This window comes from Manis javanica, chromosome 2, assembly GCF_040802235.1.
Source record: "Manis javanica isolate MJ-LG chromosome 2, MJ_LKY, whole genome shotgun sequence".
NCBI classification, from domain to species: domain Eukaryota; kingdom Metazoa; phylum Chordata; class Mammalia; order Pholidota; family Manidae; genus Manis; species Manis javanica.
The window spans coordinates 98,345,737-98,362,218 of NC_133157.1; the positions used below are offsets into that span (position 1 = coordinate 98,345,737).

Genomic DNA, 16,482 nt, shown 5'->3' on the forward strand with positions numbered 1-16,482 from the left:
ATTAAGACAGGTATACATATCAAAATGAACAATTTAAAATGAACTATTCACATTTTAATTTACATCTTTAAATTATTTTAGAAGCTTGTCTATCAAGCTTAAACTATCAAGAGTAGAAATCTGGAATGAGAAAGGTGCAGTTACTATAAGTTAGTTTAAATTTTACTCCATGAGGGAAAGAGAATAGTGACTTGTCCTGTCTGATATAAACAGAAGTCCCACTAGAACTATGTATTGGCCCAAGAACATACACACAGATCTTTAGAACAGATGAGTGAGTCCAGGCCTTGCAGATCTAGCAGTTGCTTCTTCAGAGTAACAAATCCCTGTGCCTAGGTAGCTAACACTACCATACAGGTGGGAAAGAGCTATGGTAGGATTCTGAATAGGGAAGGGACATCCTGAAAGCAAAGTTTTAGATGATTTGGAGATGGTAGAAATAGGAAATAGAGGCGAATTATGACAGTATTGCTTATGATCCAAACAAAAATCAAACAAATGGCACTGGAAATGGAAAGGAAAGTAATGGGAGATGGTAAGTAAAGTGGTTCAGGAGAACATTAAGGCCACCTGATTAGAAGAGCGATGGCAGGTTAAGTGATTTTGATATGTAGGGTGGGGTTACCGGGACAGTCATAGTACCACTGACCAAAAAAGAAAGTGGTTTGGATAAAGGGATCCATATAGGAAGGCACCTACCTGTAAATAGTGAAGATAGCGACAATTGAGTTCCCTCAACTCGGAGCACATGTCATGTTTAAAACATTATGTTTGTTTGTGTTTGTATATACTACCAGATATATAAGCTCTGTGTGGGCAGACCACGTTTTGTTTTTATCTTTCTGTCCCCAGGGCCTTGCATAGTACCTGACACATAATACACACTTGGTCAGTACTTGTTAAATGAGGGGGAGAAGGATGAATTTCTGTGCCAACTCTGTCACTTACTGGTAGAGTGACCTTTGGCAAGCTCTTTAAGCTCTCTAAGCTGCAGTGTCTTATATATATATGAAATGAGGCTCAAAATAGTACACATGTATCTACCTCACGGTATTCAGCCAAATTGTGTGCTTAGGGCTGTGTCTAACACATGATATGAGCCCAGTAAATGTTAGTGATTACTTTTATTTCCTGGCATTCGTGGCTCTTCGAATCTGGCTCCAGGCTGCTTTTCCAAGTTTGTGTTCTAATATTAGCTGCTATCCCTGCTGTCTGGAATATGATCCATTTACTTATTCAGTAATTCATCAAGGAAGCTTCGTATTTGCCTGCCACTGTTCTGGATGCTGTCCACAAAACAAGGTCCTGGCTTTGTAGTCCTTGTATTCTAGAAAGGAGACAGAGTACAAAACAAGTAAACAAAGGAATAGGATTGTTTCACATAGTAGCAAGTACTCTGAAGAAAGTAAAACAGCATGTTGTGTACATAATTACTTCATTGGGGTGGTAAGTTAAAGCTCATTTGGGTTGGGATCAGATCAAACATGAGAGACTATGTCTGAGCTGAGATAAATACCTGGGGTTGGCCAGGGATATTGCAGGCATCTCAAGCTCTCTCCCAAAGACTATTCCAAGTGAAGAATTCACTCTCTAGTCTGTACTTCTGCCTCTCAATCCTATTGCGCTCGCCTCAGCTGGAAGGCATGGTGGGAAACCCAGCATGGAATTCTGAGGGTTACAGGGTTACAGTGAGAAGGGAAGGAAAGATGAAATGGCATTTTGAAGGAAGAAAATTTAATTCAGTGTTGTAACCTATGAGCCAAGGAGACCAAAATGTCAAGAGGAGCACCAAGGTTGTAAGCTTTGGAGTGAAGAACCTTGAAGTCAGTGAATGTGGGAGTGGAACTTGCACCTATACCACTTTGGAGTTAATAACCAGGAATTACATTTTTTCATCATCTCCTGGGAATGCTGGTAGAGTTACACAGTTGAAATTTTTGGTCTTTGCTTTCAGTTTCAAGTAAATGTTAAGTGGACTGTTCATTTTGGTGTAGTGAACATTGGAAAGCATGTGTTCTAATAGATTTTGTGGTTGCTTCCTAAATACTTGTATTGTCAGTAGCTGTTCACACATTGGCAGATCCTTTCAATGGACAGTTTTATTAGGTGGTGAGCATTTAAATGCATTCTAATGAAATCCAGGATTGTGTAAAGTGACTGCTTGAATATTACAGGCCCTTTCAGCACATTTAATGTAATTTTACAACTCTGTATTGATTTTAGTAATCCTTAAGGGTTCATCATGGTCATTAGTCTTGGAATGTGTGGGAACATTTCTTTGTAAAGCTGTTCTTCCTCTGGTAGACAAAGTGATCTTAAATCTGCCAGTTTTGCCCATACCTCTACTGTTTGTAACAATTGACTTCATTGTCTTACCTTACCAATTATGGTCTTTTTTGTTTCTTTGTTTAAAAATGAAAAGTTACGTTTTTTCCTGATAATGAAATATAAATTAGGAAATGTCTTGAGTTTGGTCTTTTAACCAGTTTTGTGTAATTCTTTGTAAAGTGATCTTATCTTGGCTTAACAGGAAGAATCTGGGAATGAGCAAATTAGAAAATCTTATGCTACTCTAGAGATCTTATTCTTGTCTTAGGTTCTTGCAGAAAGAGGCTGATAATTTCGATCTCTTAAAATTACATTTCCAATTTCTATATAATTAATTTCTCTTGGACATATTATTAAACTATTTTGTATTTGATTTCTGGCCCTATAACTATTGTTTAAATTTTTTTAACAAGGTACTTGTTAAGTTAATAAGCAAGTTGTTTTCCTACTGATTTTGACATAGTGCCCAAATGATATTTGACATTTGCTTTTCAGGTATCTCAACACCCAATTTATTAAAAAGAATAAATTGACAGAAGCTGATCTTCAGTATGGCTATGGTGGTGTAGATATGAATGAACCACTTATGGAAATAGGAGAGGTAAGAAATTCTTTAAATGATTGGCAAACAAGAATGTTTTATATATTGAGGCAATTTGATTCACTCTCCATTTTTTAAGGATATTGAGTTGACTATCTTAAAATTGTCAAGATTTAAAACATCCTAAAATAACTAAGTAAGTAAAATACTATAATGATTTCCTGAGAATCTTGAAATAGATTGGAAGAGAAAAGATGTGATGAATATTATTTTAATAATTAAATCAATAATGTATGAATGAATGACAAAAGTTAATAGGCCAACTATATGAAAAAGCTTATAAAACATATTATAAAATTCTGAAACTCTTATAGTTAAAAAATGTAAAGTACACGGATTAGCCTTAAAGAGGAAATACAAATTAATGGCTATAACACATGTATTTTAACTCTGAAGAGTAATTAATGGAAATTCAGAGTAAAACAGTTAATTATGCAGTTGAAGTAATTCTTGAGGTACAGTACAAAATCTAAAATTCTTATAGTTTAGTACAAATTTAAATGTGGAAAATTATAATATAATACTACATACACTGATTATGAAAGAAATACTCTAGTACAAGGTTTGTTTATTCAGGTAATAACATATTTATTGGGTAGCCAGAAATTGGAATACAATGGTGAACGGATAGAAGGCCCCTGTTCTCATGGGGAAACAATGCCAAATAAATAAATAAATTAATGTTAAATTGTGTTGAGTGTTTTAATGAAGGAAGTAAAGAGCTAAGATGCAGCATTAGTAGAAACTTAAATTAAAATAATCCTTTTAGAAAGAAATTTGTCAGGGTCTTTTAGTAGACTTTAAAATGTTCAGTACTGATTGACCAGGTAATCCCATGACTAGTAATCTGTACTATGAAAATAATAAATATGGGAGAAAACTTTTAGTATTTATAAGTATTTCTTGGAGTCATTGTTAAGAAGGGTGACTAATGGGCAAACATTCTGAATTTCCAATACTCAACAATAAAATCGTGCATGGAAGCACATGAACAGTATGATGTTGTTATAAAGTTAGGCAAAGAGATAAATTTAGTAGTAGAAAGTAGTTCATAGAAACTTTAATAAAGGGGAAAATGGTTATGAAAATATTTGGACACAACACTGTACGTTTAATAGGAATAAAACTGTAGGGAAAAAGGGTGTAGAGAAATATATCAGTGGGAAATACCAAAATGTTAACAGTTGTTTTACTTGCTAGGATTACAAATGAATATTGTACCTAATAATCATCCCTTATCATCAACACTGTCAAGGCTGCTCCTCTTCCCAGAGGAATGCTAGTAACAATTTAGTTTATATCTTCCCTGAATTTAACCTGTGCATTTGCATATAAATATACATACACACTTGCAGTTTTATTTTTTAAACACTATTGGTATATGTTATATGTAAAGTCCTTCGACTTGTATTTCTTTCTTATTTGGGGTAATATGGTTAGGATTTCTTTTCAGTAAGTTTGTATTTTGTGAGAGCTCAATGTTCTATAGTAGGGATATAGATCTGTGAATAGGTATATAGAATAATGTATTAGTTATTTATTAAACTCTTCCTTAATTTTCAGTTTTTTTGGTTGTTACAAATAATGCTGCAGTGAACATCATTTGTTCATTTGTACATTTTTTAAATAACTTTTGAACCCCTGGGGGCCAGGCACTATTCTGTATGCTGGGAATACAGTAAACAAAAATCTTACACTAATGGAGTTACATTGATGTATATATCTTTTTGTACATGAGCAGAAATTTCCATAGAGTGTGTAACTGGAAGAGGATTTTCTGGGTCAGAGCACAATCTGAGTTTTGATAGCTCTGTCAATATGCCTTTCAAAAGCCCTGCCAACTTGGCCTTTGTACCACAGCTATGAGATCCTGTTCTCTTGTGTATTACCTTCTTTTTTTCCCTGTTTGTGCTATTTAAAAAGAAACAAAAAATGAGGCAAAACTTGAAGGATGGTCCTTTTGGGCGACAGGCACTTTTACTTAGTTAGAAATGGAATACCCATGGTCAGAATAAAGTGACACCAGGGAAACAGAATAAAGAGTCTGAAAACGGACGAATGCCTGTGTGGATGCAATTAAGTTGGAAACAGAGAAGCAATCAATTTTTGATACTGGAGTAATTTGTACTCTCTATGGGAAAAATATATTGGAGTTTATAAGGGCTTATATATGAAAGGCAAAACTTGAAAATGTTTGGAAGGCAGAGGCCATATATGAAAACCCACAGCCAACATCATACTTAACAGAGAGAAGCTGAAAGCTTTTCCTTTAAGATCAGGAAAAAGACAAGGATGCCCACACTCCCCACTTCTATTCATCATAGTACTGGAGGTCCTAGCCACGACAATCAGACAACACAAAGAAATAAAAGGCATCCAGATTGGCAAGGAAGAAGTTAAACTGTCCCTGATTGCAGGTGACATATTGTACATAAAAAACCCTAAATAAAAAGACAAAAAAAAAACCCTAATGAATCCACTCCAAAACTATTACATCTAATATCTGAATTCAGCAAAGTTGCAAGATACAAAATTAATATGCAGAAATCTGTAGCATTCCTATACATTAACAATGAACTAGCAGAAAGAGAAACCAGGAAAACAATTCCATTCACAATTGCATCAAAAAGCATAAAATACCTAGGAATAAACCTAACCAAAGAAGTGAAAGACCTATACTCTGAAAACTAGAAGACACTCATGAGAGAAATTAAAGAAGATACCAATAAATGGAAACACATCCCGTGTTCATGGATAGGAAGAATTAATATTGTCAAAATAGCCATCCTGCCTAAAGCAATCTATAGATTCAATGCAATTCCTATCAAAATACCACTAGCATTCTTCAACGAACTAGAGCAAATAGTTCTAAAATTCATATGGAACCACAAAAGACCCCGAATAGCCAAAGCAATCCTGAGAAGGAAGAATAAAGCTGGGGGGATTACTCTCCCCAACTTCAAGCTCTACTACAAAGTGACAGTAATCAAGACAGTTTGGTACTGGCACAAGAACAGATCCATAGAACAATGGAACAAACTAGAGAGCCCAGATATACTAGAGAGTCCAGATATAAACCCAAGCATATATGATCAATTAATATATGATAAAGGAGCCATGAATATACAATGGGGGAATGACAGCCTCTTCAACAGCTGGTGTTGCCAAAACTGGACAGCTACATGCAAGAGAATGAAACTGGATTATTGTCTAACCCCATACACAAAAGTAAACTCAAAATGGATCAAAGACCTGAAAGTAAGTCATGAAACCATGAAACTCTTAGAGGAAAACATAGGCAAAAATCTCTTGAATCTAAACATGAGCAATTTTTTCCTGAATGCATCTCTTCTGCCAATGGAAATAAAAATGAACAAATGGGACTACATCATGCTAAAAAGCTTCTGTACAGCAAAGGACACCATCTGCAGAACAAAAAGGTATCCTACAGTATGGGAGAATATATTTGTAAATGACATATCCAAGAAGGGGTTAACATCCAAAATATATCTTTTGGGCGACAGGCACTTTTACTTTTAAACTAACTTTTACTTAGTTAGAAATGGAATACCCATGGTCAGAATAAAGTGACACCAGGGAAACAGAATAAAGAGTCTGAAAATGGACTAATGCCTGTGTGGATGCAATTAAGTTGGAAACAGAGAAGCAATCAATTTTTGATACTGGAGTAATTTGTACTCTCTATGGGAAAAATATATTGGAGTTTATAAGGGCTTTTAACCCAAAAGAACTCACACACATCAACACCCAAAAAGCAAATGACCATATTAAAACATGGGTGGAGGATCTGAACAGCCACTTCTCCAAAGAAGAAATTCAGATGGCCAACAGATACATGAAAAGATGCTCCACATCGTTAGTTATCAGAGAAATGCAAATTAAAACCACAATGAGATATCATCTTACACCAGTTAAGATGGCCAACATAGAAAAGACTAAGAACAGCAAATGCTGGTGAGAATGCAGAGAAAGGGGCGCCCTCCTACACTGCTGGTGAGAATGTAAACTAGTTTAACCATTGTGGAAAGCAATATGGAGGTTCCTCAAAAAACTAAAATAGAAATATCATTTGACCTAGGAATTCCACTCCTAGGAATTTACCCAAGGAAAACAACTTCTCGGATTCAAAGACATGTGCACCCCTATGTTTATTGCAGCACTATTTACAATAGCCAAGAAATGGAAGCAACTTAAGTGTCCATCAGTAGATGAATGGATAAAGAAGAGGTGGTACATATACATAATGGAATACTATACAGCCATAGAAAGAAACAAATCCTACCATTTGCAACAACCTGGATGAAGCTAGAGGGTATTATGCTCAGTGAAATAATTCAGGCAGAGAAATACAAATACCAAATGATTTCCCTCATTTGTAGAGTACAACAATGAAGCAAAACTGAAGGAACAAAATTGCAGCAGACTCACAGACTCATGGACCAGTGGTTACCAAAGGGGAGGGGTGGGGGAAGGCAGATGTGGAGGGAGGGAAAAGGGGATTGTGGGGTATCATGATTGGTGCACATGGTCTGTGTGGGGTCATGGGGAAAACAGTGTAGCTCAGAGAAGACAAATAGGGACTCTGTGGCATCTTACTATGCTGATGGACAGTGACTGCAATGGGGTACGGTGACAGACTTGGTAATAAGGATGAATGTAATAACCACATTTTTTTTCTTGTGAAACCTTCATAAGAGTGTATATCAATGATACCTTAATAAAAAAAAAGAAGAAAATGTTTGAAAGGCAGTATAGGGGCACACATATTCCTATGGCCTTAGGGTAGGGAAGGAGTTTCTGAAAAGATAACATAAAATAGAAATGATAAAAAATTGATAAATTTGAGTACATTCAAATTATATTTTTACTAAGAAAAGACTGTAGAAACTCAAAAGTCAAATCACAAACTGTGACAAACTGCAGTATGTAAAACTTTCAAGGGATTAATTTACACAATATATAAAGAACTCCTAGGTTTCATTAAGAATGAGAGAAACAACAGAATAATGGGCAAAAGAGATGAAAGATAATTTCACAGAAAAAACTGAGATGTACAATTAACATATAAAAAGATGCCTACCTTTATTCAAGAAAATGCCAGTTAAAACCACAAGGAGATACCATTTTATATCCAACAGATTGGCAACGTTTGACTAAAGTATGACAGTACCAGTTGTTGTTAAGGATGTTGGCTGTGGAGACTCTCATTCATTGGGTATCTGTGTGAACTGCAAAACCATTTGGCTTTTTTTAGTAAAGCTGCGTGTGTGCCAGCATGATAGCCCAGCATCTCCACCCCCAGGTGTACGTTGGGGACTCTTGCTTATGCACCAGGTGATAGATGCAAGAGAAGCAGCATTGTTCTCAGTAGCACAAAAGTGGAGTCACAAACACATGTCATCAATAGTAGAAAGGAAACATAAATCATGGGGCACATTCATACACTTGGATTATATATCGCAAGATCGGTCATGTAACTGTAGCTGCATCTTTCATTGTGGATGGATTTCAATAACAAAGCTAACATTTAAAAAATCACACATAGAATAGTATAAATGTGATTTTTGTATCAAAGTCAGAAATGGTTTACCTAAAAAATATTATATGAGGGTACTTAACACATTTGGTAGAACTATAAGCAAGGGAATGATATAACAAAATTCAGGTATTTCTTACACTGGGTGGTGAATACAGAGGTGTTTTGTTATTTTTTTAAATTGACTTATCTTTTCATGTTTGTGTGAGAGGTTTTATAATTGAAAAATCAGCCAACAGCCTAATCACATTATTTAATATAACTCCTTTGTTTCTGTTCTAGTTTTGATATCTATAGCCTGACTATAACAGTGGGCATTTAAAAATCAGCAAATTTCAGTTTTATAAAATTTAATTACTTCTGTAAGACTTTTAGTCAATTTTTTGTATGTCATTGTCATTTTAAAGTAGAAATTTATTTTCTAATTGTCATTGTCATTTTAAATTAGAAATTTATTTACCTTATGTGTATTCAATTTTCATTTGAATTTTGAAATATCAGATGTAAATACTACTTTGATGGGTGTTTTTGCTGCTGAAAAAGTCCTAAACAAATGTTAAAAGTGAATACTAAATAATTCAGCCTTGATAATTTTTATTTTTCCTGGCAGCTAGCATTGGATATGTGGAGGAAATTGATGGTTGAACCACTTCAGACCATTCTTATCCGAATGCTGCTCCGAGAAATCAAAAAGTGAGCACTGACATTAACTTCTTGAGTCCATTCTAATTTGCTGTTTGAAATGGTTTAAAATAGTGTGCAAGTGGTAAGGCTGTTGACTGGAGTAGGCCTTGTTTTACTTTCACGAGGCTTATTTTCCATTCTAATGCCAAATTAAAAAATTTATTTTTGGGACAAGTCTTTGGTCTTTAGTCTAATGTGCTTAGTAAACAAGTATGTCCTTGAAGCAGTTGCCTTGTTGTGTAATTCTGGAACTTCTTGATCTTCCAGGCAGTGCTGAGTTGTTTGAACCTATCCCCTCAGTTCAAATCTGTATGAGGATAACCTGTTCAAGAAAACAGATCCTTCCTGTTAGTTAACTCTTAGCCAGTGTTAAACCAGTAACTTGCCACTATTGTGAGGTAAATTCATGGGAAAATGACTTCCCATTTTACTCATGGTCCAGAGTACTTAGCTCTTTAGCTGACTGCTGTGTGAACTGAGTTTGGGGCAAAGAGAGTTTTTTTGTGGAGTCCAGAATAGAACATCCTTGGGTCAGCTCTGGCCTAAAAGATTCTTAGTAGACTTTAGCTTTGGGGAAATCAAAAGGTGCTGAAAGGCAGTCACACAGATGTGTGTATAATAAATTGCAGGTTACTGGATCCACTGTTACAGGAATTATTTACTGGGGAATTACAGTGTGAAATTACTTTCTTTAAGAAGATCCAAATGTGGAGTTCTTATGTGAAAGAAAAAAATCATTGTTCTTATGGGACTCCTAATAGGAAATAAAGGGTTAAAAAACAGACCAAAGAAACAAGTCACATAAGGACATGAAAGAATATTTTGGAATTTAATGACAATGTAAAATAGAAGGTAGATGGTAGCATTTAATGACTTGATTTTCAAAAGCTGTTACTCACCCTTTAAATGATTCCATGTTTTCCAGAGATAGCAAGATGGAGAAAAAAGGCAATAGTGAAGCAGTAAGGTGGAACAATTTTTTCCCCTCCTCTTTTCTCTTCTAAACTGTGATGAACTAAAAGAGTACTCCCAACAAGACTGATATGTTCTAATATAATTTGTTTGCTAAGCAATACGTTTTTCTTGACTTGAAATCAAGTTACTTTACATTAAAAATATATTGAGAATATTGTTATAATTTTCTGAATGTACTTTTGAAAAATGTCTCTTTTAGTATAAGTTTGTCCCAACCAAGCAAATTTTTCTTAATGTGATTGCTAGCTTGTTAAAAATGAATTTGATGAATAATTAAAGAAAACCTAACTGTATAAGAAAATAATACAACTACAGGATATTAATTCTGGAAAAAAACAGAGAGATTTTCTGGTCAGGTATTAGGCCAACTTGTATCAGTTTTGTTGTTAGAATCAGTTTCCATTAGTGTTATTTGGCATGCTTTACAAATACCTCATTTTTTTTGTGTGTCTACTATTGGATAGGTGTTTTCCTGCATTTTACAGCTAAGGAAATTAAGACTTAGTAATTGTGTGCCAAGGAGTGTTCTAAAAGCTTTATCCCTTACATTATCCGTTTTAATCTTCACAATCCTAGGAGGTTGATACTATTACCATTATAATTTTACAAAGAAATCAAGGGTGGTGCTCTAAGACAGGTAATTTTACTCCAGCCCCATCTTCTTAATTCCGGGATTTACATCTATTGTGACTATCTTTTTTTTACTTTTTATTTTTTATTTTTTATTTTTTATCTTTATTACTATTTTTTTTTTTGAAAGGGCATCTCTCATATTTATTGATCAAATGGTTGTTAACAACAATAAAATTCTGTATAGGGGACTCAATGCACAATCATTAATCAACCCCAAGCCTAATTCTCAACATTCTCCAATCTTCTGAAGCGTAACGAACAAGTTCTTACATGGTGAATAAGTTCTTACATGGTGAACAGTGCAGGACAGTCATCACAAACTTTCGGTTTTGATCACGCATTATGAACTATAAACAATCAGGTCAAATGTAAATATTCGTTTGATTTTTATACTTGATTTATATGTGAATCCCACATTTCTCCCTTATTATTATTATTATTATTATTTTGAATAAAATGCTGAAGTGGTAGGTAGATGCAAGATAAAGGTAGAGAACATAGTTTAGTGCTGTAAGAGGGCAAATGTGGATGATCAGGTGTGTGCCTGTAGACTAAATATTAATCCAAGCTAGACAAGGGCAACAAAACATCCACAGATGCAGAAGATTTCTCTCAAAACAGAGGGGGTGAGGTTCTAAGCCTCACCTCTGTTGATCTCCAATTTCTCACCTGATGGCCCCCCTGCGACTGTGCCTGTCTTAGGTTGTTCCTCCCTTGAGGAATCTTATCCGTCTCTGGCTAACCAGTCATCTTCCAGGGCCATACAGGGAAATGTAAAGTTGGTAAGTGAGAGAGAAGCCATATTGTTTGAAAAGGTTAGCTTTTTACTTCTTTGCAGATTTATGCCCTGTGGCTTCTATGCCCAGCATTTGTCTTGAGGTATCTTTACCACTTGGAAGAATTATGATACTCAGTGAATTCGATATGAGGCACGAATTCTACTTAAGGGTTGTAATTAGGAAGGAAGAAGAAAAGCTTTAGAAATAGCAGACGGAAGAAAACTTGGGAAGATTGATTATTTCTTTGACATATCTTCTTGTAGAGTAACATAAGCATGTATAGGTTTTAAACTACTAATTAAATTGCACACACACATTAACATAATAGGAATACAGCTACATAACCAAAGCAGACCTACAATTACCAGCCATCTCCAGTGAAGCCAAGAAAACCAGTTAGGCACCCTAGGCATTTGTGAAAACTTATCAGTGATATAATGGGTATTGTCTAACTGAATTTGAATAGTTTGAGAAAAATCAGACAAATTAAAACAACACATTCCTGGAAACTGTTCACATTCCATATGTTCTTTTAACAGTAGATAGCCTGTAGTTGCAAGATTTTGGAGCACTGCAACTTGCACTTCTCCTAATTCTTGGTTGAGTTCCGACAGTATAGATCCAGTCAAATTTGTTGTTTTACTGTATGCACAGGCCAGCTTAGATATCTCCTTCTTCATTCCAATGGCAAGTATGACTATCTTCTTAATCCATAGAATATTTCTTCCACTTGTAGCTACAATAGTTTAGCTTAGTGGTAAATGCATTTTGTTTTATAATGCTTTGTGTATTCTAGTGTTTTCATATGTATTTCTTTATTTGATATTACAGTGGCAGGGCAAGTTTTATTATTGAGTAAATTGAACTTCAGCAAAGAGAAATGACTTATTGAACTTGATAGAGCTAAGGAAAAGGACTCCATGCCTTTCAGCTTCCAATTTGTGTCTTCCTCTGTGTTGCTTTAACATCTGTTTACCCATTGTAATTTGAGATAATATGGCCAGATGTCATATAATATGACCAGATATCGTAACTTTGATTATATGATGAGTTCTGGTGGCAGGTTCTTCCCATTTGTAAACTTATCTGATCCTTATAACAGGATGTGATGGGGAATGTTATCACACACTCATTTTGCAACTGAGGAAAATGAGGCTTGAGAGGGTTGTCGACTTACTCGTGTCACATAATAGTACATGGCAGAATGAGAGTTAGAACTTAGGTCATTATGGTCCTTTAATCTGTGGTATTGCCCATAGGTTATATATTCTTAAAAATATTTTGCTCAAGTTGCATCTTATTGCCATTGCTGCTACAGAGAAATGCTTTATTTTGTGTACCTACAGCTTCTTTGTGGGAAGAGGTCCACCCAACTACAGAATAAAATCTTTTCAGATCTAGTGGTGCATATTGCAGATTTGATTTCTGTTCAGTTTATTCATAATTTCCTTTCCACACATTCATCTCTTGGTTCCTAGATTTCTCTACAAGCGTCTAATACGCATTATTATGTACTAGTGGTTTCCCAAACCTGGCCACTGAAAACCAAGCTTACACAGGGAATAAAGTAATATATGCTGATTGTAGGAAATCAAAAAATGTGTAGAATGTTGAAAAGAGAGAAGTAAAAGACCTTGCACTTTTCCCATCATACCTTCAGTTCTGTTTAAAGGAAACCACTATTAATGATTAAAAGTATTTTCTAGTGGAAATTCTCTGTGCACTTAAGATTGTATATATGCACATATATGTATATGTGTGTATATAACTACATACCTACATATATTTAATATTACACACATAATGTATATACATTTGGGGAGTTTCTTGAAAGGTAGATATTTGGGTCCCAACTTATATCTCCTGAATCATGCTCTAGGGAGAGTAGGAACCTTTATTTTTACAAAGATCCTAGATGTTTGTACATCTAGTCTGGATCACCATTTGTGAAGTACTATTCTACACTAAGTGATTTTCCCTCCACTTATTCAGTAAAGCTTTTATTGGCACAAAGACAGACAGACTAATGAATGAAACAGAAAAGAGACCTGATGTGGAACCACAGTTGGAGGAAACCTTGATATTTAAGAGAGGTATGGTGTTACAACAGTGGGGAAATTAGTTAGAGTTAAAAGATAAATGGAGCTAAGGGAGAAGGATTAAAGATGGCGCGTGAGAGGTGAGACAAAGGCTTCCTCCTAAAACTGCATATAATACGAAAATATAATTAATACAACTAACCCTGAGAGAGTAACAGGAAAGAGTACTGCGCCAGACTGCATACACCTGGAAAAAAGAGCAGACCTCACTGAACAGGGTAGGAACCATAGCAGTGGCCCGGCAGGACCCGAGCACCTCCCCCACCCCAGCTCACTGGCGGGAGGAAGACAAATGGAGCAGGGAGGGAGTGGAAGGCCTGGGACTGCTGAATACCTAGCTCCGTAGATCTGCTCTGGGAGCACAAACCTACATTTCATGGTGCTTTCATGAGACTCGCATAACTACCAGGTTGGAAAGTTAATACAGGCAGAGTCCCTGGGGAGACTGGGATTCTGGCTGTTTGTGGAAAGCAGGGGTCCATATCTGGCTGCTCTGGGATAAAAGTTTATACCTGTGTGCTCAGCCCACTGGTTCAGGCAGTGGAGGCACGCATAGCAGCCAGGAAGCAGGACTCTTTCCTACCCCCAGACACCAATACCACTCCCCTATGACCCCCGACATTGCTTCAGAGGCTGACCAACTCCAGAGAGTAGAGCTTCTGGACACTAGAGGGCGCCATATACAAACATGAAATGCCAAAGGAACCTTGTCCAGAGTAAAATCATTAATACAACTCCTGAGAAAGATTTAGATGACATGAACCTCGTGACTCTTCCTGAAAGGGAGTTCAAAATAAAAATCATTAACATGCTAATGGAGGTATGAAAAGATATCCAAGAACTCAGGAATAAATTCCGGTCAGAGATCCAATTGTTGAAGAACACGATGGAGGGTATTAAAAGCAGGTTGGATACAGTGGAGGAGACGATAAATGAGATAGAAATCAGAGAAGAGGAATACAAAGAAGCTGAGGCACAGAGAGAAAAATGGATCTCCAGAAATGAAACAATATTGAGAGAACTGTGTGACCAATCCAAACGGAACAATATTTGCATTATAGGGATACCAGAAGAAGAAAAAGAGAGAGAAAGGGATAGAAAGTGTCTTTGAGGAGGTAATTGCTGAAAATTTCCCCCATCTGGGGAAGGAGGTAGTCTCTCAGGCCACAGAGGTGCACAGCTCTCCCAACACAAGAGACCCAAGGAGGACAACACCAAGACATATAGTAATTAAAATGGCAAAGATCAAGGATAAGAACAGACTTAAAAGCAGCCAGAGAGAGAAATAAGATCACATAGAAAGGAAAGCCCATCAGGCTGTCATCAGACCTCTCAGCAGAAATCTTACATGCCAGAAGGGAGTGGCATGATGTATTTAATGCAATGAAGCAGAAGGGCCTGGAACCAAGATTACTTTATCCGGCAAGATTATCATTTAAATTTGAAGGAGGGATGAAACAATTTCCAGATAAGCAAAAGCTGAGAGAATTTACCTCCCACAAACCCATCTCTAGAGTGTATTTTGGAGGGACTGCTATAGATGGAAGTGTTCCTAAGGTTTAATAGCTGTCAACGGAGGTAATAAAACCATAGTAAAGAAAGTAGAACAGTTAATTACTAAGCAAATGCAAAATTAACTATCCTCAGAGTCAATCAAGGGATAGACAAACAGTACAGAATATGAAACCTAATATATAAAGAATGGAGGAGGAAGAAAAAGGAGGACAAAAAGAAAAGAACCTTTAGATCATGTTTGTAATAGCAGATTGAGTTAAGTTAGACTCTTAGATAGTAAGGAAGTTAACATTGAACCTTTGGTAACCACGAATCTAAAGTCTGTGATGGCAATAAGTACATACCTATTGATAATTACCCTAAATGTAAATGGTCTGAATGCACCAATAAAAAGACATAGAGTCACTGAATGGATAAAAAAGCAAGACCCATTTATATGCTGCCTACAAGAGACTCACTTTAAACCCAAAGACACACACAGACTAAAAGTGCAGGGATGGAAAAAATATTTCATGCAACTAATAGAAAAAAGCAGGAGTTGCAGTACTTGTATCCAACAAAATAGACTTCAAAACAAAGAAAGTCACAAGAGACAAAGAACGACATTACATAATGATAAAGGGGTCAATCTAACAAGAAGATACAACCATTGTAAATATCTATGCTCCTAACACAGGAGCACCTACATGTGTGAAACAAATACTAACTGACTTAAAAGAGGAAAAGAATGTTATGCGTTCATTCTATGAGACTTCAACACTCCACTCACTCTAAAGGACAGACCAACCAGACAGAAAATAAGTAAGGAAACAGAGGCACTGAACAATACTTTAGAACAGATGGAACTAACAGACATCTATGGAACTCTATGCCCAAACGTAGCAGAATACACATTCTTCTCAAATGCACATGAAACATTTTCAAAAATAGATCATATATTAGGCCACAAAAAGAGCCTCAGTAAATTCAAAAAGATTGAAATTGTGCCAACCAATTTCTCAGACCACAGAGGTATGAAACTAGAAATAAATTATACAAAGAAAATGAAAAATCCCACAAACGTATGGAGGCTTCACAACATGCTCCTAAATAACCAATGGATCAATGACCAAATAAAAACATAGATCAAGCAATATATGGAGACAAATGACAACAACAATTCAACACCACAAAATCTGTGGGATGCAGCCAAGGCCGTGGTAAGAGGAAAGTATGTTGCAATAAAGGCCTCTCTCAGGAAAGAAGAACAATCCCATATAAGCAGTCTAAACTCACAATGAAACTAGAAGAAGAAGAACAAATGAGGCCCAA

General features: G+C 36.0%; 1 protein-coding gene across 7 annotated transcripts in view; it reads left to right on the top strand.

Moving 5' to 3' along the window:
• Nucleotides 1-16,482, top strand: part of CUL2 (cullin 2) — a 98,629-nt gene that overhangs the window by 33,465 nt on the left and 48,682 nt on the right. For 6 of the 7 annotated variants that reach the window (XM_073228941.1, XM_073228937.1, XM_073228936.1 and 3 more), the window contains 3 exons: nucleotides 2,824-2,929; nucleotides 9,097-9,179; nucleotides 10,096-10,137. In XM_073228941.1, coding sequence (XP_073085042.1) covers nucleotides 2,824-2,929; nucleotides 9,097-9,179; nucleotides 10,096-10,137 — 231 coding nt within the window. The remainder of the gene's footprint in view (nucleotides 1-2,823; nucleotides 2,930-9,096; nucleotides 9,180-10,095; nucleotides 10,138-16,482) is intronic. The other variant, XM_037010338.2, reaches the window with a different exon arrangement.